A 27,150-nucleotide genomic window follows, 5' to 3' on the forward strand; every position below is an offset into this window, starting at 1 on the left:
ACTGTCAGCCTTTTTAAAGTAAGAAAGAAAGGGATGTATGTGTAAAGTATCCGTGCTACTACTTTGTTTGAGAGTTAAGAGCATGGAAATGTGGCTCTGTGTGTCTTAGTTAGCTGATGAACTGCTGTCTTCTTCACTCAATATCCCACTGCATTATTGAGAAGCAGCACTTCTCCTGTTGTGGCAGCTGGAGTTGAATGTGATGCTGTTAATGAGGTGCCCAGAGGAAAGACAACGTTAGGGGCTGTGTTGTACACTTCTCTTTAGCAAAGCGATGTTCCCTTCCTTGCTAATGTCTCTATAAAACACGTCATTTGTCTGCTGTTCTTAAAATATCTGAGTAAGAGATTTGTTGTAAATAGAAAATACTTGTGTAGCAAAATTTTCTGGATAATAAAACTCAAGTTGATGAAGCTCTTATTGGATGCTATTGCATAATTTCCTGTTACAGTGTTATATCTCAGTTAAATAGGGCTGCAATTGTTAATGAAGATCTTCTGTTTGTGTACTGTGTAAAATTATCAATTTGCTTATTAGTTCTGCATTGTTTTATGTCTATGCAAGCACCATCTGTGTGTGAAACAACAAAATCTCAAAGCAGTGCAAAAGTACTCTAAATGGAAACCGTAGAAAGACGCAGGTTTGTGTTTGTTCACAGCAGTGTGGTGTTTTATTCTAGTGCGTACTCATGTTAAAATATATACTGACAGTCAATAGAAACTTTGAGGTAGAAATGTACGCAGAATTCTACTTGTAGGGGGGTTGTAATTATTCATTGTGGATTTACTGATGATCTAGTGCCCTGGTAGTTGAGATAATGATGAGTTGTCATTTTGTCATGATTCATTGCACATGGGTTGGTCACTTTGCAAAAGTAAACCAAATACACACCAAGCAATACTCAGTGAGTATCTGCACAATTTGAGAATGGGTTTTGAAGGCCTATATAAAGGCCCAAAAAAGGCCACCATTGTTAGTCCAGTGAACAGCATCATGCCGCGTCTATCACATGAACAACGTCTCCGGGCACTGGGTATGGTAGAGGCCTGTTTGAGCTACAGTGATGTAGCCAGGCGTATGGGCTGTTCCCAACCCACAATCAGAAGCCTGGTCCAAAGCATGCGCCGACGGATTGCTGCCTGCATCGAAGCAAATGGAGGCCATACTCGGTATTGAGTGTTGTGACTTTGTGTTTGGCAGGTGCTGTTTTCTTTTGTGAAATTTTTTATTTTGAAATCATTCTTGAAACTTTAGATTTTTGTTTCTGTATGCCAATATGCTAAACAAATGATTCATATGAAGAAAATCCAGTTTCGGGCTTCAAAATAAAAATTATGTTGAAAAATATGGCCTCAAAGTTTCTATTGACTGTCAGTGTACTTTGGTTGAAGCAAAATATGCCGCCTTAAAGTTGTGACATTAGATTTACCACAGCTATTGGACTTTTTGTTTATGTTCGATTTGTCAGTAAAGAGTAAAAAGGATCTTCATGGTAAAGGGCAGGATTCCATTTCAAGTGGTTGAGACCACATTATAGTAAGGTGAAGAGAACAAGCCTATAATCCACTGGCAGTCTGCCCTGCATTGAGGAAGTGGCTTTTTCTTTCCTCTTCCTTCACAGACGGAGGTGCTTCAATTGTATCCCACGGGCTCTGCAGGTTATCTGCCTTTTGCCCCCTCCTGCATTGTTTTGTTTGCCATAATCTCTAATGTAAAATTTCAGCTGTGGCGCAGCAATCCTGTAACAGTCCAGTGCAATCTGGATCAAAAGCTCCTTTCATAAGGCAAGAGCTAGCCGTACTAATCACATTCTGCCATATCAACCAGACGAGTACTATAAATAACACAAGCTGCTCGCTACCGTCAAATGCTGCAGTTGCATTTCCGTTTAACCCATGACACACACAAAAACACATGCTCACACAGGCTCGTCAACGATATCCACTGTGCCTATTTTGAATTTTGCTATTTAGCTCCTTTTAGTTTTTATTTCCTTTTAGCAGAAAGCTCTACAATGGTTACAGGCTTTGAACAGCCCAGTGAGGTTGAGATTAATTGGAAGCAGTGTTTAGAAGTGATTCATTTATTCCTAACACATTTTCTACCAGATAAACTAGAAGTAGGCCAGTGAGTCCACGGTGGTCACAGTGGAAGGCACCGGTGACCTTTGCAGAAGTCACACCAGCATGAAGTGGTAGCCCTTTGATGACAGTTCTTTTGCATTGACCAGCTTTTGTAGAACCTTCTGATCAGTCAGTAGTTCTCTACACGCGTCGTTAATAAGTGAACGCAGCTGTGTGTTTTTTGTATGTAGAACTGATTCTATCCATGACCGTCTCCGCAGTCTCTATAGCAACAGCACTGACCCAGGAGGCACTTAAGTTACAAGGAGAGGGTTGTGACAGGGAAGTGGTTTCCTGGCTCTGAGTGGGAGAATAAAGTGGTAATCTGTGACTGGCCTGCCCTCTGGTCTATTTCATTCACTGCTGCACAGAGGAAGCCAGGGGGATCACTGCCAGGCTGCAGAGTCACATGTCCACCATTCACACATGCCCACACATTTTGAAATTTATGAACAAATACAGACAGTGTTTGCATAAACTCGCACTGTAAAAGTTTTTTAAGGATTTTAACAGTGTCAGCCCTAACACTTGCTGATTTAAGTAATGTGTTGCTTAAATAAGTAGGCTAAGAAAGAAAGTCTCAGCCGAGAGCTTAACATGTCTGGAAATCTGTATTGCATGTCTTGAATTTTTTTTTTTTTTTTACTTCTGAAGTCAAAAGCTCTTGATGAACTAAAGCTGGGTGAATGTAGTCAGTCATCATTCCTGTAACATGTAGGTCAGTGGATAAGCCTATCTATGTTGTAGGCAGTGCAGTTCTCATTAGTGTGCTGCTTTCCCGATTACTCTTAAGGGAGGAGGGGGTCTTCAACTAATCAGAGAGCCAGCCTAGCAGTGCCAGTTATCCACTCCATTTCTCTGTCTCGTTATTTTACATGTAGGAAAAACTTTCTTGTAACAGAAAGTAAAAACAGCACAAAGGAAAGGGCGCTGAAACCATAACCATGGTCACAAAGGAGGTAGGGAATAGATGGATCAGTGCTCTACCATTGAAAGAGTGCTTCAGCTGCACAGCACTGACTTAAAATCTTTCCACATCATTAGTCTGTTATGCAAATGTAACCCGGATTCTGCATGGTTTAGGAAATAACGTTTAAAATTTCATTGATTGCAGTAGTATCAATTCCTGTAACGAGTATTTAGAAGGACCGTATTTTCAAATTGTACCTGACTCACAAGGTTAGCATCCTTGTTGTGTACAACATTGTGCAACATTCTTTTGTTTTTTAAGGAGCGACGCTGGCAATATTCTGTGGTTATCGTGTTCTCAACGAAGCTCCATAACAAAGACTACAGCAAGTGTTAGTTCAGTCCTCTGCCAAGGCAGGAACCAATCTGGAGGTGTTTTCAGTGCCTTTTGTTTGTCTGTCTGCAAGATTATGACAAAAACCAAGCTACCCAGCTGAATTTCACAAAATGAAGTGGAGATGTGAAGCACGGCCAGAGGAAGAACCCATGAAATTTTGATGCAGATCCAGATCACTCCCTTTAAACTTGCAAGATAGGACATTAACTTTGGCAGAGGACTGAATGTCTTTCTAGTTTCTGATTACTCTTGAACCCACCAAAATTCATTTCTGTGCATCGAAGTTGCCTATTTCAAAGTTTTTTTTGTATGAAAATGATCCCTTTCTGCTATAAGGTGGCGTAGATTTAACCTAGAATGTACAGATTCATGCATGTATGAACCACAAGCTAATTCTAATGTAGAGTCAATAAAACAAAGCTCCATCCCACAAGCTGAGTTAAGTTTAATACATTTGAAACCCCTGAAGTCTGAATTTGTTATCAGTACACTGCAGTTTGAAGGTGGAAAAGCTCAGGAATGACAGACTGCATGTTTAGCTTTTCAAGATAAAAATTGGGTAACCAGTCCTACCGTACTATCAGTACTTTGGTTTGAAAACAAACACTTGAGCCTCAGGTGTGCTTATTTCACATGCTGAAATACTAAATGAAAGATGATCGGCGTAATACCCACTAAACAGCAGCATTTTATCGTTCTCATCCTGAGCATGCTGACGCTAACATTTAGCTCAAAGTAGTATTGTGCCGCATCCCAAAGTCTCTACCCTCAGTGCTACCTCTGTTGGTCCTTTCAAATTGTGATATGGAATCATTTAGACCCCATGCTGAAGGTCTGAATTTATTCTTTTACCAGCTATAAAATGTTCAGCACACCCACTCTTAATCTTCCTCAGTGTGCTCTTCCTGCTTTACTGTTAGTCTTCTAATCTATAGCCATCCTTCCCCACAACTTTTCACATGACACTTTCTCTTCTTGCTCTGTGATTTTTTTTTTTTTTTTTCCCCCCTCACAATAATCCACAACCACCCCCGTTCTCTGTTAACCCATATCACACTCCCCTCCTTCCCAATCCTCCCTCGCCTCCCACCCTGCCTTTGCATGCGTCACCCATACTCTCAGTTCTCGTTGCTCAGGGTGAATGGAGCCAAGCTCTCTGTCATCCCCTCTGGTGATAGACCAGATTACTCAGAGTATTTATACATGAGCTGCCTGCTTCTGTAGCTGTGTGAAGGCTGTGTGGGAGGCTGACAGCCGCTTGGTTGTGCATACCTCATGTGAGTGTGGGTGTGTGCATACATGCACCCGTTATTTTAATGAGTTTGAGATAGCGGAATAACTGACCACTCCTCGTTTGAGTTAACTTTTGACATATTTTGAAAGGTAGTTCAGAAAAGTTGCTTCTTTATTTATATGAAGAAGTATTGAGTAATTTTTTTTTTTTTTTTGCCATGGTAGGCATAAAAATTTAGAGTATCTCTAAAATAGCATCACTGGTTTTGCCCCATCCAGAAAAAGCATGTCTGGTCACACATGCAAAAATATATGCATGTGAGAACATGACAATAGGTTATATTCAAATTTCACAGAGCGAATAAAAATATTGGCATCGCTCCTGGTGACACAGTCCAACACAAACATGTGCTTTCACCCACACATGGACTGCACTGTTGAGGTGATGGCTGTCACATATTTACAGCTCAGTTGGACTGTCATGTTTCACAGTGAGTGGTCTCTGAGATTATGTGCTGTGGCAGCACTCAGATTAAGACAGGAGGGAGGAAAAGTGACATTCTCTCTCCATGCTCCAAAGAACAAAGCCTCTGTTGACCAGGACACATTCCATAGTGTGTTCTGTACTTGGCTGAAAACCTTTTCTGGCTCGTGCATCTCCTTATGTTTTTTTGCTGTACAGACAGTTTTGCATGAAACTAGTTAAGTACGTGGATTTCCAAAATAATGGCTGACTCATGGCCTGAGTTTTTTTCCCTGTGCATTTTTATCCTCTGCTTCAACCCAGTTGGGGACGCAGCATAGCCATAATGTTGAACAGCTGACCATTTTGCATACCTATGGGAATGTTAGAATCTGAGAACAGATTTTTCCCACCACAAGAAAAATGAGGTTGGTATTCTTTGGGATATTGGGTAAAAACTTGACAAGAAAGTATAAAATTATGCATCATTTTTTTATTCACAAATCATTTATGCCATGTCTTCATTCACTGAGTCATTGTTGTGATCAGCTGTGATATATATATATATATATATATATATATATATATATATATGCATATTTAAGAACACACTGGCAGCACAAACCCTTGGAAGAAAAAATAATGGGATTGACTGTGGATGATGCAGCTGATGGCTGTTTTGAGAGGTCTTTCTACAGAAGTGCCCCTGCTCTACAGAGCTGTTATAAATCTGCTGATGCTGCTGGGACACTGCAGTGTCCTTCAGACCAGATTCTGAATTGCCTGTTTATTTATAAGTATAGTTCCCTCAAATGAATTTCCACGTTAAAAAGAAACTCCAGTATTTTTCAACCATGTGTAATATTCATTATGACAGTTTTCTCACTGCTTCCACTTTGGAGATGGGAAATACATACTACAGCATGAACAACGCTGATCAGAGCAAGAAGGAATGATTCCTTCTGTTTCCCAGCAAATTTATCAGATATTAACCAACCTGTAGCTGTTATGAGAAACTAAATTGCAGGTATCGAGCAATTAGTCACTTCTCCTCGTAAGTCTGTGGTCTGTGTTTCACAAATCTCAACAATTTCAGCTTATGAGCTGGCAAGTAAAATCTTGTTATGGCTAATAACCATATTGGACAAATTGGTAAATACTGGGATTTCCCTTTATTGAGTTACCTTAGGGATTTGTCAGTACACACAAACCAACGACTTGTCATAACTGTTGGATCAGATCCCATTCCTAATGTCTTGGACTCTCCCACACTAAAGTAAAATACTGTATTATGTATCATTTTGAGTTATTTCCCTCATTTTCTTGTTGACGCTGCTGCCATATGTTATGTTTTAACCCTTTAAGCTTCAGTGTACCGCCGGCGGTACACCTACTAATTTGCATAGGAATTTCAAGAATGTCCGACGGCTGCAAACGCGATTATACAAACACTATACACCGATGGAAAGCTTAGATTCTCATGAATCCGCCGGTATAAACCACTTTCAGATGCAATTACCACAGCTGGTGAGAAAAACACATTTGTCCGACAAAAACAAATATTCATCCATCCGTTCTCTATACATGGCTTCAAAGCACACAGCGCGACTCACATTTCCGGGTTTATTATTACACACAAAAAAAAGATTCCACAAAAAACGGCCATAATCCAACCTTTTACATCAGATGACACAAGCCAGTAAACTATTTTGTCCAAAACATGTCCTGAAGTCGGTATAAAATCCCCGAATCGGTCCTTTTCAAGGAAATGCACCTCCCCATGCGCGTCCAATATTCCCCGTATTTTTCGTATTTTTTTTATTTAAAAATAGAATATTAGCGATTTTTTTTGTACTGAAAACGGCTGGAATTGACTGAAGCTTAAAGGGTTAACCTGCTATTTTCAAAATAAATGTATAATTATATAATTTCTGTTCAAATAAAGCTTGAGCCATTTTTGACAATGTGTTTTGAACAGTTATCTGACCACAGAGATGGATCTGTCTGCGTTTAAATGAGTATTATTTTGGCACTGTACCGAAAACATTAACTATGTGTTACATAGGAAAAATGGAAAAAAAAAAATCTCGAATCCAAACATTATCTCATATGTCTACCTCCATATGGCTTCCTAATACTCTATTCCCTTTACATATCCTTCTGTTTTTTCCTCTCTAGTGCCTAAGGATGTCCAAGCGGAGCTTGTTTGTTCGCCTGGTGCCGTGCCGCTGCTTGCGGGGCGAGGAGGAGACGGTAACATCGCTGGACTACTCCCACTGCAGCCTGGAGACTGTTCCTAAGGAGATCTTTAGCTTTGAGAAGACCCTGCAGGAACTCTACCTCGATGCCAACCAGATCGAGGAGCTGCCTAAAGTAAGGCACACATAGTGACATATAGAAACTTTTAATGGCCACTGCTTTGCTGCGAGAAGCTTTAGGATGACTCAGTTGAACTTTATTTGAAATAAGAACACTTGAGCATCTAATATTACACTGTATATGATATGTCAACTTTACATGACTGTAAATTATCTTACTCTTTAACGTACTGTGTTTGTCTCTCTCTGCCAGCAACTGTTTAACTGCCAGTTACTTAACCGACTGAGCATGCCAGATAATGACCTAACAGTGTTGCCGGCAGCGATCGCAAACCTCGTCAATCTCAGGGAGCTTGATGTCAGCAAAAACAGTAAGCAAAAATGACTTTTTCTTTGTGATTTCATTGTGCGTCTTAATCCTTTCCTGAGAATTGTTTCTTAGGTTGCAAGCCTTTTTGATGGACAGGTTAAATGAGTCATATAAAACTGTGATGTCACTGCTTGTCATTACTGCTGTTGACTTTCTGATGAAAAATAATGGGCAGACAGTTTCATAATTGATACCATGTTTAGATTCCTTCAGTGATATTCAGAGGTACAGTGCAGCTGAATGTTTCGTTTACCACACGTTACGTCACAGAACTGCGTGCCTCAAAACCTCTGATGCGATGAATAAAGTAAACAAGCCCAGACCTGCAGTATAACACGCGATCTCCATAGCGCAGTGTAACAGCAGGGACAAAACAGAACAACTGCTGCAATGAAGTGCCGTTGCTGGTTCTCACACAATCTGTGTGCAAGGTGCTCAACTGAAAACGCCCTGTCAGGAGTTTCATAGAATGGGAAGTGACAGTATTTTATTGCTTTAATTAATATTTCCTGTTTAATTAAAACCTTCTTCAGTCTGTGCTGCTCTAGTCTAATATTTCAAAAAGTAAACAGCTGCAGAGTATCGTGTCTGTTCAAGAAGCAGCTGCGCATAGATTCATTCTGGCATTGGTAAACCTTTAAAAAGTGCAATGCTAGGATAACTTTATGTTGCATATTCTTTACAAAGGGTTGTGCTTTAAACTGTGATGTATAGTTGGCCTCAAAACAGGACATGTACATAGAACAGCGTCCACAAGTGAAAAACCGTCGACTCGAGGGAACATTTCTGCTCCGTATTCATACTTGTGGTCCTCAAAGCACAGGGCTGTGATGAGCTTGAGGTAAATTGTCTCTACACGCTCAAAGACTTCTCAAAACATGCTGTCAAGTTCACTTTTGAGACTTTAGTCAGTAAAAGTAACAGTATGACAGTGTAAAAAACTATGAAAGGCACACATTCAGATTTTCACTTGGGTAAAGGTGTGGAAGTATCATCAAAATAAGTAGCATCAAAATATACCCAAAGTCATGCTTTGCGTGTTTGCAAGAGGGTACCTGTCTCATGAACTTTGCCATCCACCCAAATCCACAAGGAACTGTCAGCAGAACAAAGATGCCAACTGGGCATGTGCTAGGAAAACAAGTGGTCTATAAAACAGTTCTTTGGTATGAGGAGAGGCAGTGCAATGAAATTCTCAGCCATTCACACCTTTTATAATTCATCATTAAGACGAGTTGTAAAGGAAGTTGTTGCTGCAGGGACTTTGATGCCCAAACAGAGTGGGGAGTTCTAAACTCTTGAGAAATCCTGTGCTGTGTTCACCCACTGTGCATGATACCCATGAGGAATAATCACTGGCACATTGCTGTATCCCAGACTGTAAGTAGCTGCTCAAACCTACAACATACTGCCTTCTGTGCTTTTCCGTGTTCATTGTTCATACATTGCAACTCCAGCCCTTATTCAGAATGGTCATTTTCTGAATAATATATGTTATATTATTGGATTTTTATTATTGTTGCATTAATGTGTTTATCACTCTAATATTGCTGCTGATAAAATTGAAGCTGAATTGAATGTTTTCTACTGGATAGTTTGTAAGTTTCCCTCTTGGGAGCAATGAAGTGTTCTCATAATCTCATAATGAGGCTCCACTGCAGGATGTTCCGACAGTAATGCATTGTAATGTATTGTCGATTATATATTTCCCCATTGTGATATTGTCACTTTTATTTAACCACCAGATCTGATTACTTCTTCCACCACTGGAGACTGTGGGTTTTGAATGTGACTAATCAAAGATGCGCAGTTGTCAGCCACTTTCCCACCTCCAAAGTCTTCAAAGTCATTTTGAAGAGCGACTGAGCGTTGAGCAGGGATAGTTGAAATCACGCTTGTCACAGCCCCGTGCTTTCGGGATCGCATTTGTGCAAGCGGAGCAGATATGCTCCCTCACGAGGATGGTTTTCCACGCACGGATACTGTTCTGTGTGCTTGCATCACGTGCATGTGTCTGGATTTCATGTCCACAGGTTTTAAGACCAGTTAGATATCAAACACATGGTCACAGCACAACACGAACCTAAACAATCTGATGTTATTCTTGTGCTTCCCTAAAAAGACGATCATCTCTGTAAACTGTTTCCCAGCAAAACTCTTTCATGTATAAAGAAAGGTTAAAAAGGTGATTCTAATATAAATGAATGAGTGCAGTAGCAGCCTAGATTAAACAGATGTTGAAGGATGTAGTGGTGTTTTCATGAACCAGGGCCGTATGTGCTGTGTTTACATTAAAAGCAGATTATCCTTCTACTCAGAGCACTCTAGGGTAAGTGTTTTGGACACAAAACAAAGTGGGTGAAAATAAACCTTGAGAGTTGGTCACGTCCTCTTTCCTGCAGTTCACACATTGTAGACGTTCAGTAAGAACTTGAAGACTATCACTCAGTGGGCTTTCTTTTTTTCCTCCTTCCTTTCTTGCTTTTTTATTACATCCCTTCAAGCACTCCTCTCTGTGGTTGTTTACAGAGGAAAGGTGCAGAGCCACTCTTAATGTACCTTGAGCACTCACCGTTCAGACAGAAAGCCTCCCTGCTTCTACTCACCATCCACCTGTGTTTAACATTCGCAAAGCTTCTTTTACTAAACACAATTAAGCTGGCTCGTATTTTCCTTCATCTTTTTCATTGGACAGGATTCATTTGTTTTCTGTCGGTGGTAATAAAACAGTTGAGATACAGCGTGCAGATGTTCACTTACCGCATTTCTAAACCACTGATGCTAATTTTGGGAATTGTGTTTTTCCCCTAGGTATCCAGGAGTTTCCAGAAAACATCAAAAATTGCAAAGTCCTAGCTATTGTAGAAGCCAGTGTGAATCCCATATCCAAGTAAGTATTCTAAAAAAATTATACAGCTCTGGAAAGCACACAAAAGCTTTTCAGTCCTAATTAACTGCTTTTGGGTTTAATGCTGCACTTGAATTCTTTTTTGAGCATTCTGGCACTGCAGTCATTTTCAGGTTTTGTGTGAGTAATGTGATTCATGCTCTTGTACTGTTTGTGTTATCAGGCTCCCAGAAGGCTTCACTCAGCTTCTCAGTCTGACGCAGCTCTACCTGAACGATGCCTTCCTGGAGTTCCTTCCAGCCAGCTTTGGCAGGTCAGTTTTGGTTTTCAATTTGGATAGGGAGGCAGTTGTTTTTGCAAAAATGCTCAACCTAGCATTTCTTCTTCACACTTTGATGTTTACTGTCACGTTCAATTTTTTGTATTACGTGAAGCCATGACACTTGCATGGCTGTGATAGCACGAGATGTATCCTAACATGGGTATGATTTAGTCCTTGGCAATTACAAAACAATTACAGTATCTGTGAATTACACTTTGTCAATAGCAATAAGAAAATTGGTCCATAGAATATTGAGTGGTTTCACTTGGATACATTAAATGCATATTGCCATGAAAGCACACGATTGTATGAGCAAACCCCAAGTGACACATAAACACTATATCATCTTGCTAATGGTGGTTCAAATTCAAATGAACTAATTATTATGCAAATCATCAAAACTAAAATAAACCGTTTTATCATGACAATTAGTTTTACTTTATCACCCAGCTAGTATAATTGTAGCATTAAGGGCTGTGTAGTTTGTACAGTCTGGCAAATTCAAATCTTATAAAAGCTTCCAATACAATCTTGGGCCTTAACTTCCTGGTCAGAAAGGTCAGAAATGCCAAAAAATGTCACATAATTAAAATAACGATGCTGGCTTGATGATATGAACCATCGAGACAGATTTCTCTTCACTGTACAGCCTGCAGTGGAGCGAGGTGAAATGTTGACAAAATATTAAATATGACATAAGACTAGCTTATGTCATCTGCACATTATAGTGATGATATTGATGTGCTGAAGTGATCGGACATTAATGAAATGATTTTCTATTCGCCAGCATCACTAAGCCCTTGCATGCAACTGTATATAGTATACACACACGTGAGGACCACACTGCTTACATGCGTGCTTCACTTGATGACCAGATTGTATAAATGTGATGTCAAATTATTGCGGTGGTGTGCTTAATTTATCCTGTTTCCTAATTTTAAATCGTACTGCTTCAACAGATTCTGCGCTTTTAGGATGTTTCATTTCCGCAAAGGTCAAACTCATTGATTCATCAAACCCGCAGGATTAGTCATGGCTTTTATTGTTTGTAGTTTACACAACAGTTAGTGTTGAGCCTTCTGATTACACAAAACATGTGATGCGAGATGCCCACGTGGGTGGTAGCCCCAATCCTCCTGTTTCCTCGTATAAAAACACCTCTGTAAGGCCATCCTGTTCAACTGCTATTTTAACTCGAGAGAAAATTACATGAGACCTTTTTTGTTGAGTTAATTAAAGATAAAACAGTTAAGTAGCTGCTCGTCATAGCTGGTTAATAGGAGATAAGCTAGCCAAGAAAATTATGGTCCCTAAGGTTGAGGACCATTACAGTACAGTATCCCGATAGGGTGAATATGTAGCATGGGCAAGATGTTAAAATGAATAAAGGTTACTATGGGATGTAGTTGTCATGTAGTCATTCAAAGTTCCGAATAATAATGACAGTGATTTTTTTTTTCTGGTTGCAGGTTGACGAAGCTTCAGATCTTGGAGCTGAGGGAGAACCAGTTAAAGATGTTGCCAAAGTAGGTGATTTTTTTTTTTACCTCACCAATGTTCCAAACATCAAACGTACAGAATGTTCATTTCCATTACAAAACAAGAGCAACGTTACACTGAGGTTCATGCTTGTGTCATGAAGCGTGTCAAGAATTTTTTTACACCAACTTCCTCGCTGTTTCCTTCCTCCTAAAACCCCTGCAGCGTCTCTGCTGCGTCCTCCATCCTGCCTCTTTTTTTTTTCCGTCGGTTCCCTCTCCACACCTCTAACTGGAGTATTAAATTCCACTGTTACATAAGAGCCCCCTTTACTTGGCCACTTGCTGTGACAGGTTTTATAATCCTCTGCTGAGACAGTGGTGAGGGTTATTTCACCGTTTGTGGAGGAAAGAAAGCCGCTGGGAGACTGAACGTCACACAAATATTAGAGAAAGCTCCAGGTGACTCTGGGGGAAGTTACTTTCTCTGTTTGTCTCGAGTTGTTTCTTCTCTTTTTCTCTCATGCTTCACTTGCTGTATCGTTTTTATGTCTTTCCATTTCCTCTGCAAAGCTGCATTTCTTTACTTGCTTTTTTTTGTCCATCCTCCCTTTGGCGAAGTTTCCTTTTCGTTATCTCACTCACTGTCTGTTTTTTTCAAATTATTTTTCACGGACTGACAGTCAAGCAGCTGTGTAAAGTGGAGTGCAGGAGCTCCGAGCAGATCCTCTTTTCTCGCTGTGTTTATGTGACAGAGGCCAGACCTGTTAAAGGCTGGAGCGCTGACAAAGAGAAGGACTAATGATTGGGAAGGTTGCCAGAGCGACACACAAGCATTTCAGAGACGTAAACAAAGAGGCGCAGCAGAAGTCTATTCAGGGTTTCCATATAGAAAAGTGCAGCCTCTTTTCCCTCTCTTTTTCCCAGCTCATAGACACACATGGAGCACATGCATAAACCAAATGTTTCTCCGCGTTTTAAAGAAGGCTGCTGTGTTCCTCACAACTTGAGGTCATAAGCCTTAGAGGGTTTTTTAAACTGGTGAACTCACTTTCTAGATGAGCCAGCACAGCTCATTCTTACCCCTTTCAGCTCACATGGGGGTCTCTGGTGTTCTTGCCAACTTTTAGGTAACAATGTGACAAAGTTGGCTATTGCTCAGTTTTATAGACATAATTAATGTTGTCACCAAAGAGCCTAAATCATATTTATAATTTGCGCCGTATGTCTGACATTCTTATTTCATGGACCTACAAACCAAAGCATACAGGTTGGTGGGCCTCTGCTTTCCATTACTGCACTCATGTTTGAAGGAAACACAGTTCGTTCCTGCTGAGAATGGGTCATCATATCTGTTCCCAAACAGAACAAAGTACATCTCCATTTCATCTCCTTTCATGGTCTCTTGCTTCGGTTGTAATGTGGAATAATTTTATTGAACTTCACTCTCAGGAAACCTTTGATCTAAAATCCTCATCTAACAAGCTCACAGTTCATTTGTTTATCACAATTCTTTACCATGGCAGACTTCCACAGTTTAAACACTTGACTCCAGTGAGTTTTGTGAGAAGCTCAGAGGGATACGTTTCTATTAAAGACGCAGCAACAGTCGAAAGATCAAGCGCACCATGTGTTGTGTTTTGCTACTGTTCCTGCTTCCCAGTTTTTGAGATAGACTTTATTTTGTACAAATGAAATTGATTCGAAAGAAGGAAATTGTAGGTTCCGTGATCTCCATGTTTTGCTGCAGTAATTGAGGGTTAAATGCCCTGAAAGACATTGAATAATCAGATTCTGAATAAAGAGTGATACTCTATTGATGCACAGAATGTGAAATTAGCTTTTATGAGAATATTTCATCTGCATTCTTTTTATTGCTATTGATTAATTTATCATAGTCGAAACTATAGTGAAAGCAGCTGAATGGTCCTGCTTTTTATCCACTTGTTTACAGTGAGCAGAGAATGCGAGCCTGTGACCTGAATGTGGAGAGGAAATTCTGGAGCAAGGCTTAGGGCTAGCATACGTCACATTTTCCATCATTTAAAGCATATTTCTGTCACGCCTGAGCTCTAAATGGTATTTATTTCCACATAAAATTATTCAGTGAAAGGAGCAAAGCCAGAGCATGTGTGCTATTTAAAATGTAACATGAAAATCGACTGATAATCTTAACAAGGGGGAAAAAAGGAAAGTTTGTTTTGGCTTGCTCTTTGAAGCACATGGTCCACAAGTCACAGAGGTGCAGTTGAGTGTTTTCTATTGATTTTCAAGTGCCAGCACACAGTTTTCCAATTATTACAACCTGTGCTGATTTTCCGTATCCTTGTGTGTCTACAGAAGCATGCAGAAGCTCACACAGCTGGAGAGGTTGGACCTGGGGAGTAATGAGTTCACTGAAGTGGTGAGTATCTGTCAGTCTGTCTGTCAGTGCCCAGGGCTCTACCTCTGTTATGTCGACCTCACCGCCTCCTTCCTTAATTTGTTCCCTCTCCGTGTCCTTCGTGTTTAAAAGAAAGCATTGTGCTTTTTTTCAGTGCACATACAGAAACTCATTTGTTTTCACCAAGAGATGAAAGCATTCATTAAAAGCCTCCTCTGGTGGAAACACAGTTTTTCACCTTGTTAACATGGGCGTATGGTGTTTCTTTATATGCTGGGAGGCACATCATGAATTAAACAAACAGTCAACACAATGGTCGAGCATTTACTAATGAGTCCCAAAAATATGGATTCGGACTTGCAGCTTTTCATACATAGCAAAGCTAAGAAGCTGTAAACGTTCTGTACCGTTATCCTTCTTCAGAATCAGTTTCTAGCTCAGGCAAAATGACGTAGCACAAAGTAGGTTTGCAGTGTTTGAGCAAAGTAAAAGGTGGGCTGGTGTGTTGAAGCTGCAGCGAGTGAGAGGAGGGAGAGCCATACATTCTAAAGGAGGCAATGGTATAGAGGTACATTTAAGTCATTTCAAAGCAGGAAAGGCCTAATTATAATGTGAAAATAATCGAAACCTCTTAACACTCCTCTCTGTTTACCAATTACCAGAGGGGAACTTTAGTACATGATAATCTCAGTGGAATAAATGAATTGCCTGATGATTCATTTTATCTTCATGTATTAACCTCTTGATCTTGTCCCTGCCCAACAGGCGCACACACACACACACTCACACACAAACACTCACACATGCTGTACATACCTCTATCACATAACCTTCTTTCTCCTCTCTACACGTGTAGCCTGAGGTGTTGGAGCAGCTGACTGGAATCAAGGAGCTGTGGATGGACGGGAACAGACTGACATTTTTACCTGGGGTATAACTTAAAGTCATTCCTATATACACACTCTCTGTGATTGGTGTGCCCTAAAACATCCTCTTCAGATTATTTTCCTTGATTTTTCACACTACTTGTCGACTTAAATCTTCATCAGAGTGAACTCCAGTCAATTTAGATCAGGCTTTTAGCTCTTGAAAACCAGCAGGGATGGAGCTGCAATTTGGAAATGACTCTCTTACTGGATGAAGACAGTTTTACTGAAAAAAAAGCTGACTTATTGGGCTTGCAGATGTCCCAATAGCAACTAGAAAAAAAAAACCCTGCAGCTGTGAAGCAATTATTTTTGTTAAACGTAATTAATTCATAATGGTGTGTTTATGGTCAGAATTTGTGACATGAGATTCTTTTTTCGTCCAAATGACCAGCTTGTTTGTAACTAGGTCATAATAAAAGCATTAGTTCAGCTGCCAGCATTTCAACAGCATCAGCTGTAATCACAGTCTGGCCTTTTATAAGCAATGACGTCCATCAAGCACATGAACCAAGCTAGTAACTGCAACTGTTTTTCTTCATATAAAATGTACGTTTTCAGTAGTAAAAAATGCAGTAATGTGACCTACTTTGGGATAATATCATGTCTAGGATGCATCTGCAAACCCCAAAGAAATGATTTTACCTGCCTGCTGAGGATGTTTTGTCTCAATCCACTGTTTCTTTGATCATCTAACACTGCTTCGTGAATGCAAGCATGGCTGATGAGATATCTGTGCAACTTCAGTGTCATTTTCTTGTACGTGTCCTTTTATCTGTCCAGATGATGGGGATGCTGAAAGAACTGGTCTATCTAGACGTGTCGAAGAACAACTTGGAGATGGTGGATGAACAAATCTGCGGCTGTGAGAGTCTGCAGGACCTGCTGCTGTCCAACAACGCCCTCACACAGCTTCCTGGCTCCATTGGTGAAGATTACAGCTCGCACACAGACGCATCTTAATTTTAGAGAATCTGTTATGAAACACCTCAACTTTCTTTTAGCTGTTGCCAATTTGTTTTTAATTTCTGGGTCCATTCCTGCATTTGTGTTGTGGTGATCTAATTCCTGTGTAGCTAAAACACATTTTCATAACACCTTTCAAAAATGTTGCTTCATAAAACACATGGAAACACTAATGTATCTCTTGAGAGCTGCTTCTTTTTTCTTTCCCCTTTTAGTTCCTTTTGTCTTCACGGAAAAATATAAATTGAGAATGAAACTTGGATTGCATTTGAATCTGACCAAGCTGACAAAGTTCTGTCCTTATGCGTGCTCTATCAAGGACAAAACTTTAATTGTATCCCTTTGAGCAAACAGCGTTTTTAGAAGTTAAGACCAGACTAATAGTATCAGATGAGTCCAGATGCACACTGCTGTCAATATCAGGCCTGATTACTACTAAACCTATTACTGTACTGATGACAGTATGATTGAATGTAATTAACTGCCGTAATGGATATTCCTATTTGTGGTGCAACAGCAAGCGATAATCAATAACCTCTATGAGCTGCTTTATGCGTCTCTCTAATCTGATCTTTCCATTTCCTGCTTTTTCTCTTTGCTTGTTTAGGCTCCCTGAAGAAACTGACTGCACTCAAAGTGGATGAAAACCAGCTGATGTACTTACCAGACTCCATTGGAGGGTGAGGGTTACATCAGTAGCTTTAGTATTACTGGAATAAACCTTGAGATCAGTGGATTATTGTGCTGTTTTTATCTGCAGACCACTGATCTCATAAAGCGTCTGTCTGGGTAAATCAGATATTCCTGTTAAACATAATGTGTCCCAGCGCTTTATTTGTTTTGCTCTAATGCTGATGATGTCGAGTAGCTTGGTGTTAGCCGTGATTAAAAGACTGAATGACAATAATTGGAAATCATGACTGTGAGTCTGCCTTGCTGGTTTATTGAGGTTTATCTTATTGTGGAGAGGTTGCTGGTAGTGTTGGGCCCGATGAACCTCAGATTTATTGCTGATACATTAAATTAGTCGCATCCTTTCTCAAACGATCTGCAGCAGGCAGGTAAACCCAGCAGTGGACAGCTGTTGAGGCCATACTGAGCGAGATCGGTCCACATGCTGACCCTCGGACTACTCTGAATCATTGTGGTCCGGCACAAAGATTAGACTCCATTTAATCCATCTGTGGTTCTAAAAACACACACACACACACACACACACACACACACACACACACACACACACACACACACACACACACACACACACACACACACACACAAAATAAAACTGTTCAGTCCGAATGTCCATGTGAGAGACAAATCTACATCAGCTGAGAAATACTGCTGTAGCTGTACGGTTTTGTTTTTATTTATTGTTTCCAAACACTATCAATCATCCCTTGTGTTAGTATGTCTCCTTCTGTACTTTGACACAGATTATGTTACAAAGCCTATGGTTTAGTTTAATCCCATGCAAGGATTTTAGCTTTAGCAAGCTGATTTTTTTCATTTATACGTAGCTGATTTTATTCAGCACATTGCTGGTGCACTGTGTTCTTTTCCTCTGGTTTGTATTTGCCAAGGACAGGTCAAATCCTCTGTTTTTTTGAGTTTGGTGCTGTTGCAACACAGCAGCTCTCCTGCGGGTCCGACTCCCATTTCATTCATGTGAATCCCCTGAGTGCATTTGCATTTTCCATTCATCAGAAATCCCTGGCTGCACTGCACTTCTGTGACAACGAAGGTTCAGTTTGAAATATGTCCATATTTAAGTTATTTCCCATGAAGCTTTTGAGATGCGTCGGTGTCATAGTAAATGCATTCAAGGGTTTCACGGTTACTGTAGCATACCGTCACCCTCTCTGGGCCAAATGTGATCTCGGTTCTTGTTGAAAGAGTTAAAGTCTGTCACTGTGTTGGTGTTAAGTTAGTTTCGAAACAAATGCACATAGAAATGTGGCACATGCAGATAGTACAAACGCATAGAACAGTATCTGCAAGTAGAAAACCATCCTGGCGAGGGAGAATTTCTGCTACATGTGCACAAGTGTAGTCCCACCAGTACTGGACTGTCACAAGTACTCGCTCAGGCCTCAAAGGAACAAAGACATCAGAAATCAACTTTAACACCAAGCAAGTCTTGAGCAGTTGTGGGAAGTGTTTAACCCACACTTGTCAAAGCCATGGAGCAGAAAGGCTTACTCCATTTGGTAGTTTTTGTCTCACAGATACCGTTCCGTGCAATTGCAAAGCAAAATTATCTTGTTGATAGGATAGTTTTCTAATTGCTGTGCGTAGTTTTTGTAATTTTACCAACACAGACATGTTACACAAAGCAAAAACATACAACCGTGGTGATATGTTTAGTTTTCTGGGCCTTTGTTCATTTGTTTGGCATGAGTTGTTTTGATGAGGGCTCAGAAAAGACCAATTTTTTTGTTGTCCAGCCTTCCATAATTACAAGAAGAAATGAGTTAAATCATACAGTTTAATATTCCAAACCCCAAACAATTACCACAGTTGCATGTTTCCTTACTGGGCTTGTTTTTCAGTGCAATATAAAGTGCTGCAACTCTAAAGAAACAGTGCAGCCATGTCTAGAAGTAGAGATAGCTCAAAATATATTCTGTTTACTGTAGCTGAAAAGTAGGGAAAACTAGAAATATTTGTTGAATTTTTAATGTGTTGAATACAGTGATGTTGATTAAATATTCTAGTTTTAAACTTGGATTTGGTTAAATTTCCCAACAAAACGGTGCAGCACTCATTAGTTTAGGGATCATTGCAAAGTTGAAAATCACAGTTCTTTCTGTTTTTACGGTTTCTGAGATGACCTTTTTCTTATTTTTTGCTTCTGACAGCTGATGCATGACGACATGTTTAAAATCAGCCTGCATCTCTCCGTTTTAGGCTGACATCGATAGATGAGCTGGACTGCAGTTTCAATGAGATCGAAGCCTTGCCCTCCTCCGTCGGCCAGTGTACCAGCATTCGCACATTTGCTGCAGATCACAACTTCCTGACCCAGCTTCCCCCTGAGGTGAGTGTGCACGTTGGTTTATAAATATTTGTCAGTCTGCTCAGCGACAACAGCTAGCATTGTTGGCTCATGACTGAGGCTCTGGTGTGCTCCTCTGATAGATGGGCAACTGGAAGAATGCAACTGTGCTGTTTCTACATTCCAACAAGCTGGAGTCTTTGCCTGAAGAGATGGGCGACATGCAGAGGCTAAAAGTCATCAATCTCAGCAATAACAAGTGAGTATGGGCCGACCAGTGTTCATGCGTAATAAGGGCGACATTAAAGTATGGAAGAAATTTATGTTTTTTTCAATATATTTTTGATGATTGGTATCTAAAAAGTAAGATTGTATCCAAATTTCCAGTCGCTACCAGGCTCCGTCTTCTCATATTTGAGGACTTGCTGTGTTTTTTCTGTTTTGTTTTACTGTATATTGAATCAGGTTCTAGCTTTTCTTTTTCAAGCAAAAAACATATTTAATGCTATCAGTATGAGGTTTAGAATTTAGAACATTTCATTGCAATAGCAATTATCAAGAGGTTAAGAAATAATCAGATCAGCCTCAGTTATTTTAAAACTTTGAAAAGCTGAACTTGTGCAGTAAATGTGTCACTATATGTTACGATCCAACCTCTCGGGGGGTGGCTGGATGGAGCAAAAATAACCAGAATGTTGTTGGTTTAGGTGAAGGGATTTATTGCTTAGTGGCAAAGGAACATAAAAGAAACCAGATGGCACACCAATACTGGTGGGTGTAACACAATAGATAATATATAAGGGACAACACAAAAAAACAACAAATGTCTTGCTTTTATTCTTACTAGAGCACTCATGCACTATGAAATCTAACCTGCTAATTATGATACTTTATCGTGATCGAATGATCTTAATTCTGGCCAGAATAGGTTGGTTTGGAAGCCGAGACATGATTGAGGTTTTAATGATGTTTTCCATTCCTAGTGTCAGCTCTGTGCCAAATACACTAAATAATTTTGGCCACAAACCCACAGCACTGTTAGATTTGGCTGCAGACTGACTTTATAGTCGGCCTTTGTGGATCAAATTCACTGTGGACAATAAATTTGATATGCATTTGGATTTTTTTCCTGTTTTTGGTGCAAGATGACTGAGCACCTGTGTCGTTTTTGCTCCCCTGCAGGTTGAAGAATCTTCCCTACAGTTTCACTAAACTGAACGAGATGACTGCAATGTGGCTTTCTGAAAATCAGGTAAGTGTTATTTATAAAGTAGCTGGATTTCACAGAAGGTTCTTCTGGGTTCAGAGCTGTCAGAGAGGGACTGTAATGACAACGGTGTACGTGACTCACAGTAAATTAAGAAGCTTAACCAAGTAGCTCAGGAAAATGCATCTAAAATGCACTAAACCACCTCCAGGACATTTGATCTACATGTGCCAAAGAAAAAAGTCAGACCGGGTGATATCCTAAGCTCTGTGTCTTTAAAATGTAGGAGGATCCTAATGTTAGAATATGTTGTCTTTACCTTAATGCTTGTTTAAGGTGACAGAGCAGTAATCCAGACATGTCTGTCGATAACCTTGAAAAGTAATATGTGTGAATGTAAATGATAAGGTGCCAGTTTGTGAGAAAAGCCAGCAGCAGCTCACCAGAAGTAAAGCATAGATTAAGGTTACCAGTCAAGTTGTGGTGCTTGGAATTTGAACTTCTTCCTTGGGCCTTGACAGAAGACCATCTTTAAAAGGTGGAAACGTTTAAGTCTGGATAGCTCACGTGTGAGTAAGTGGCTTAGAATCCCACTTAGTCATGGTAGTGTGGCTTTGTGTGGTAAAGAAGTGCTTGAAGTGGTCGTATCAAGCCTAGCAGAAGCGTCTCCGTACGCATAGGCAAAGGAAGGCTGGAGAAGTCTGAGTAGAGCTGTACTGATTCAGTGTGTTTTCTTTGTCCAACTTATAAATATTTCCAAATTACAGCCTGACTCTCGCCGCACTCTAAAATCAATTATTCATGCGTTTTTTTCCTCCTGGTTGGACTATTCCAAGGCTCTGTTCAAATGCCTTGACAAATTTTCGCTGGGAAACTGCAGCCGTTTCAGAATGCGGCAGAGAAAGTGTAGAATCAGCCATAGAGCCTCCATCTCTCTGCAGTCCTCGCCGTCAGTCGTTGCCTACTATAAGGGGAGTGGAAGTTTTCTGTCAATGACAAGGTGCACCTCAGTCACTCTCCTGCTGAGATTTGTGAGTTCTTAAGAGAACACTGGACAGACAGACAGTCCGGCAGGCACGTCAGCACCAAGACACATGAATACAGTTGGACAGGTGCAACAGTGGCAACATAGCCTGAGGGAGATTGATCGACTTAAAGGCAGCTTCATCAAGAAATGGATGACAGGAAGAGGCACCCAGATGTCCTTAAGTGATTGAAGCAGATTAGAAGCAGAGAAACTCAGGCTGAAATAACTACTCAGAATTTCAGGAGGACGTACAAAATTCACCCTGTTATGTGTTCTCTTTCCCAGTGCTTCTGTGTTCTCTGCAAATTCAAGCCTTTTTCATATACTGATGATGGAGCACAGATTACACGGAACAAAATTTCACAATATTTTGTTAAAATTATCTTATATCTTAACCACATAGAATAAGTATGTGTTATTACAACACGGAGCATCTCTGCAACAGAGTGGACCACATGAAACAGCAAAGTATGACTGTATTAGAAATATCAGAGCAGAGGAAGAGCGGGATCATAGAACAGAAATCACGAGTCAATACCAAGTCACATAACTGTGACTCATAGAGTTAATGAGGTTGTTGATGCTGCTTGTGGAGCATTGTCCCATCTTCCTAAAAGACTTGGTCAAATCTTTGGGGGCAGGATTATGTTGGACGTCCATCCAGATCATCCCACAGATTTTCGATCAGCTGCTATAGAAAGACATATTCATGGCAACACAAGAGCACACATTGTCTTGTTGAAACATCATGTGACGGCAGCGGATGAATGAAACAGAAATGGATGTGATGATTTCCTCTTGATATAGTTGGACTTTAAGTTTGCCATAGATGAAATACTGACATACCCTTTGGTCATGGCATATCTCCGCTCCTGCCATCGTTCTTCTGCTTCTTTTGTCAGTGACATCTGTGGAGTGTTTCCCGGTATGATGTCAACCATGACATCTGCTGCACAGTCTGTAAAACTGAAAACAAGATCGATCAGTGGAACAGACATTCTTTTTGTAGCTGTCCAGGGAACATTAGCAGTCACCTTCTGGAGCTGATTACAACGCTGTTCAGTCAGTCTAGGCCACAAGATCACAAATCAGTCACAGTTTGAGCTGATATTCTCACGTTGTGTGCACCAACAACTTAATCAACGGTCTCTATAGCTGATCACAAACTACTGGGTAGGTGAGATGTGTCGACTGTGGAGTCAAACAATGATACATGGACTGCAGTCATGTGGCTGATTGTCAGTTGTGCCATGCTGTCTAAAATGGTTTTGTAGACGACCAGTGGTGGAGCTGTGGTCATTGAGGTGCCTGACCGTGGCTCTAACTGAAAAGCCAACATCTAGCATGTCAACAGCCTGTTCTCATCTTTGTCTTGTCATCTGTGGCATCATGCTTTTAGAATAAAGCTGCATTTTAAAGGTGACCTTTCATAGTTGCTGGACAAAGAAATATCTGTGCACTGGTTACACTATCTGATCATGGTCCTTTAAAGCCACACCTAACAAGGCTATCAAATGACTCAGTTGTCACCAGTTGAATAACACAAAAACTTTATGTGCACAGTTAGGTAGAACTCATTTTTATTCATGGCAGTAGAGGTGAGACTTTTGGGTTTTTTCTCCAAGTCAGAAATGAAGATTTTTGTTCAGTGTAGCTGCCGTGCTAAAGCAAGAAGCTGAGAACTCCAGGACATCCTCTGAGCATTAAATGTTTGACAAAAAACTGTTGATTTCAGATATCACACTCAAACCTACTTTCTGCCTCCCACAGTCAAAGCCCCTGATCCCGCTCCAGAAAGAGGAGGACCCAGAGACTCACAAAACCGTGCTAACCAACTACATGTTCCCTCAGCAAACCAGGACAGAGGACTGTGAGTACTGTGCACTCAACACCTTTCTCGGTTTCTCTTTTGTTTTCTTTCACGCTTTATCTGGCAGACCATCAAACCGTATCGTCAGTCAAACTCCCATATAACACATGCGGCTTTACTTGTTTGAATAACACAATTTATAAAAAATGTAACCCCGGTTTTCAGGTCAGTTTAACGCATTTTGTGGTCACGTGACTACACCTACCGTCTTTGCCAAAGCTTATAGGTGACCTACAAGGATCCCTAAATGCATTTTTTATGGGAGATCTTGTTACCTAAGATTGAGGCTGCAGAAGAAACACTAGTCGTCGTCTTCTTGTCAAGCATCTGTTAGTTTGGTTTGGTTTCCTATTTCACCAGACAGCTTGCACTGACCCTGTTGAGACTAAGCTTTAGAGTAATTAGTGGTTCAACAAATACGTGTTGGTTGTGAGTCAACAACTTGATTTTTTTTTTTTCAAATTTAAATGATTTTTTCATACAAGGTCAGCGAATTGTCTTACCACGAGTAAAGTTTCTAAGTTCAGTCCTAAATGCTAGTTATCTGCTGTCTACCTTATCCATATTTACTGAATATACCTGGACTTCTTCTTGAAGAGCTCTGTCTGTTTCCTTGTGTTTTCCTGTGTAGTTGAACTTAGTCATGACCTGACTGCAGTTATTATGGTTTACAACTTGTTGATATGGAGAGTACACACCAGGTGACTCATATCTCATTATCCACTGTGCATTCACACTCTGGGGTGGCGTGTTAAGTTGAACCAAAGTTCTTATTATGATCTGTTTTCAGCTGATGCTGGCTGAGAATCAACCAAATGAGATTTCCTTATCAGAATGTAGCTCCGAGGTAGTTAGCAGCTTGTATACATCAAGAGTCTACATATGTGCTGCTAAATCGAGGGCAGAGCTTTTTACACAGGAAACCACACTGACTGATTCACGCCTCAAAGTGTAAATGATACCTTTAAATTATTGTTGTGTTGTATCTTGAGTCACATATGCAGTTTGTTACATATTTTCTGATATTGACAGACAGACACAACAAAAAGCAAACTGCCAGTGCAAGGTGCTAATACAGAGTTTCAGGAAAACAGCGTCACCACATCCAGCGCTGCCATGACACCCTTTTTATAGCAATCATGATCATTTCTCTCTTTTAGCAACCTGCAGAAGTCATACAGGAGTGTCACTACAACAGTGACACTGGCTTCAATACTAAATGTTTTTAGAGGAACGAAGTTGCCCTTCTGCATTTTTATCGAGCTGCTATTTGTGTCAAACTTTTAAATGAGCTGTAGAATCAAACTGAAACACAGAGTGCAGTGTTTTAAGGTTCAGCTTGTTTGTTAGCATGCTATCATAGGAAAAGAATTTATTACAACATCAATTCCAAGTATCAGCAATTCATCATTGCTGGGGAATTTAAGGGGTTAACTCCTGATTTTTCAAGTTCCTCCACAGCTCTTTCAGTCTACTTGCATGCCTCACGTTGTCTTTGCGCCACCTTGTGGTCAAAGTCACACCTTTATGAACTAACCACAGTGGAGGTGACTTACACAGAAAGCTTTAATTAAAAAAGCTAATAAATAATCCGCTCCCTGGCTTCTGCTTTTTTTTTCTTTAGACGTTCCCAACTCTGACTCTGAGAGCTTCAATCCGGCTCTGTGGGAGGAACAACGCAAGCACCGAGCTCAGGTGGCCTTTGAGTGTGACGAGGACAAAGACGAGAGAGAAACGCCCCCGAGGGTTCGTAGGACACATTTGTTGCTGTTCACATAATTGGCAAAGGAAAAACAACAGCGGTGACATGATTTACCACAACCGCAAGGCCATTGTTGTAATTACAAGTGTTTCTTGGCAACGATTCTTCACTTTCTAAGTGTTTTCATTTCCGAGGTCCCTCATCTACCATTTTGTGCAACTTTTGTAACACAAAGTAGTGGAGAAATTGTAATCTCAGCTGATTGATGACTGCGAGCAAAAACCTCGCTACACCTGATGGATTTCTGCAATTTGCACTCTGAGTGCAAAAACACTCGTGGGGAATTGCGACGTTGCATGTACATAATTCCTTGCGAGTGTTTCAGAAAGCTAAAGGAAAACTGTAGAATCAAATTTAAAAAGTGCTCCAAATATTCTGTATTCTATATATAAATGTGGAATATTCTATATAGCATATTCTGTACTCAATTGTATTGATTCTTAGTCCTGTGTGTTATTGTTCTCTTCAGGAGGGAAACCTGAAGCGCTACCCTACACCATACCCAGACGAGCTGAAGAACATGGTAAAGACAGCCCAGTCAGTGGCTCACAGGCTGAAGGAGGATGAGTCGAGTGACGAAACGGGGAAAGATGCAAAACCAATTGAGAGAAACCACATTGGAGTGCAGGACGTGGGAGTTAAGGTCAGTTTCAGCTCAAGGAGATTTCTTTCTCGGAAATAAATCAGCTACTTCCACTTTTTGTATTGTTTTGTTAACCTCACTTTGTTCCCCTTTAGCAGATTAAATGTGTGTGAAAGACCATATTTATTGCATAACTGAGGACTGTTTCCTGTGCAGGTGATAGAGGCCCCCTGTCCCAATGGTGTGGCATCGGACATGGAGCCACAAGTATCTGCTAATACTCATGTCCAAAATCCCTCTGCACTTGAATCAAAAGACACTTCTGAGTCTTACAGCTCTCAGAAAATCCCACTCAAATCTTCAGAGGGCTCTATGATGAACCACGAGGACACACTAGAGGTAGTCCAAACATGTAGCACTCTAGCTTATTAAGAGTTCTCATAGTGTAACAAACACGAAACAGCAAGAACATTCAGAAGTTTAAATGAGAAATACAGCCTTAAGAAAAGTGCTCTCTTTGTCTTCAGGATTCTGAGGAGCTATCGGATGAAGAAGAGGAGATGAAAGTTGCAGAGATGAGACCCCCTCTCATTGAGATTTCCATCAACCAGCCTAAAGTAGTGACTTTAAGTAAGGACAAAAAAGGTAACATTGTTGCATAAAAAAGGGATCTTAAGTGGAAAACAAAACTGAAACATCTGGATACAGTCCCCTAACAGTGTCATTTCTTCCAACAGATGATGGAAAAGATGCAGACTCTTTGCTGGATGACACAGTGGCCAACAGCAACCAGAACAACAGTAACTGCTCATCACCTTCACGCATGTCTGACTCTGTGTCTCTGACTACGGACAGCAGTCAGGACAATTCTCTGTGCACACCTGAGAGAGAGGCAAAGATGCCTTTCCTACCAAAAACCCGGTTAGTACAGCCGTTTGACATGTTAATGTAAAGAGGAGAGTCTTCC

The 27,150-nt window shown here is 40.5% G+C and overlaps 1 protein-coding gene across 26 annotated transcripts in view; it reads left to right on the forward strand.

Annotated features, from left to right (window-relative positions):
• The window catches only part of erbin (erbb2 interacting protein), an 88,192-nt gene that overhangs the window by 20,452 nt on the left and 40,590 nt on the right, over window positions 1–27,150 (forward strand). For 25 of the 26 annotated variants that reach the window (XR_007937504.1, XR_007937507.1, XR_007937505.1 and 22 more), the window contains exons 2-19: window positions 7,304–7,498; window positions 7,697–7,814; window positions 10,625–10,703; window positions 10,885–10,974; window positions 12,453–12,509; window positions 14,802–14,865; window positions 15,701–15,775; window positions 16,554–16,698; window positions 17,344–17,416; window positions 19,647–19,776; window positions 19,878–19,993; window positions 20,917–20,986; window positions 23,739–23,838; window positions 25,463–25,584; window positions 26,070–26,243; window positions 26,400–26,582; window positions 26,711–26,828; window positions 26,921–27,104. Coding sequence is in view for 20 of the 26 variants with exons in the window: in XM_051938471.1 (XP_051794431.1) it covers window positions 7,313–7,498; window positions 7,697–7,814; window positions 10,625–10,703; window positions 10,885–10,974; window positions 12,453–12,509; window positions 14,802–14,865; window positions 15,701–15,775; window positions 16,554–16,698; window positions 17,344–17,416; window positions 19,647–19,776; window positions 19,878–19,993; window positions 20,917–20,986; window positions 23,739–23,838; window positions 25,463–25,584; window positions 26,070–26,243; window positions 26,400–26,582; window positions 26,711–26,828; window positions 26,921–27,104 (2,084 nt within the window). In the remaining 6 variants the exon portion in view is untranslated. The remainder of the gene's footprint in view (window positions 1–7,303; window positions 7,499–7,696; window positions 7,815–10,624; window positions 10,704–10,884; window positions 10,975–12,452; window positions 12,510–14,801; window positions 14,866–15,700; window positions 15,776–16,553; window positions 16,699–17,343; window positions 17,417–19,646; window positions 19,777–19,877; window positions 19,994–20,916; window positions 20,987–23,738; window positions 23,839–25,462; window positions 25,585–26,069; window positions 26,244–26,399; window positions 26,583–26,710; window positions 26,829–26,920; window positions 27,105–27,150) is intronic. The other variant, XM_051938473.1, reaches the window with a different exon arrangement.

Source organism: Acanthochromis polyacanthus, chromosome 18 (genome assembly GCF_021347895.1).
Source record: "Acanthochromis polyacanthus isolate Apoly-LR-REF ecotype Palm Island chromosome 18, KAUST_Apoly_ChrSc, whole genome shotgun sequence".
Lineage (NCBI taxonomy): Eukaryota > Metazoa > Chordata > Actinopteri > Pomacentridae > Acanthochromis > Acanthochromis polyacanthus.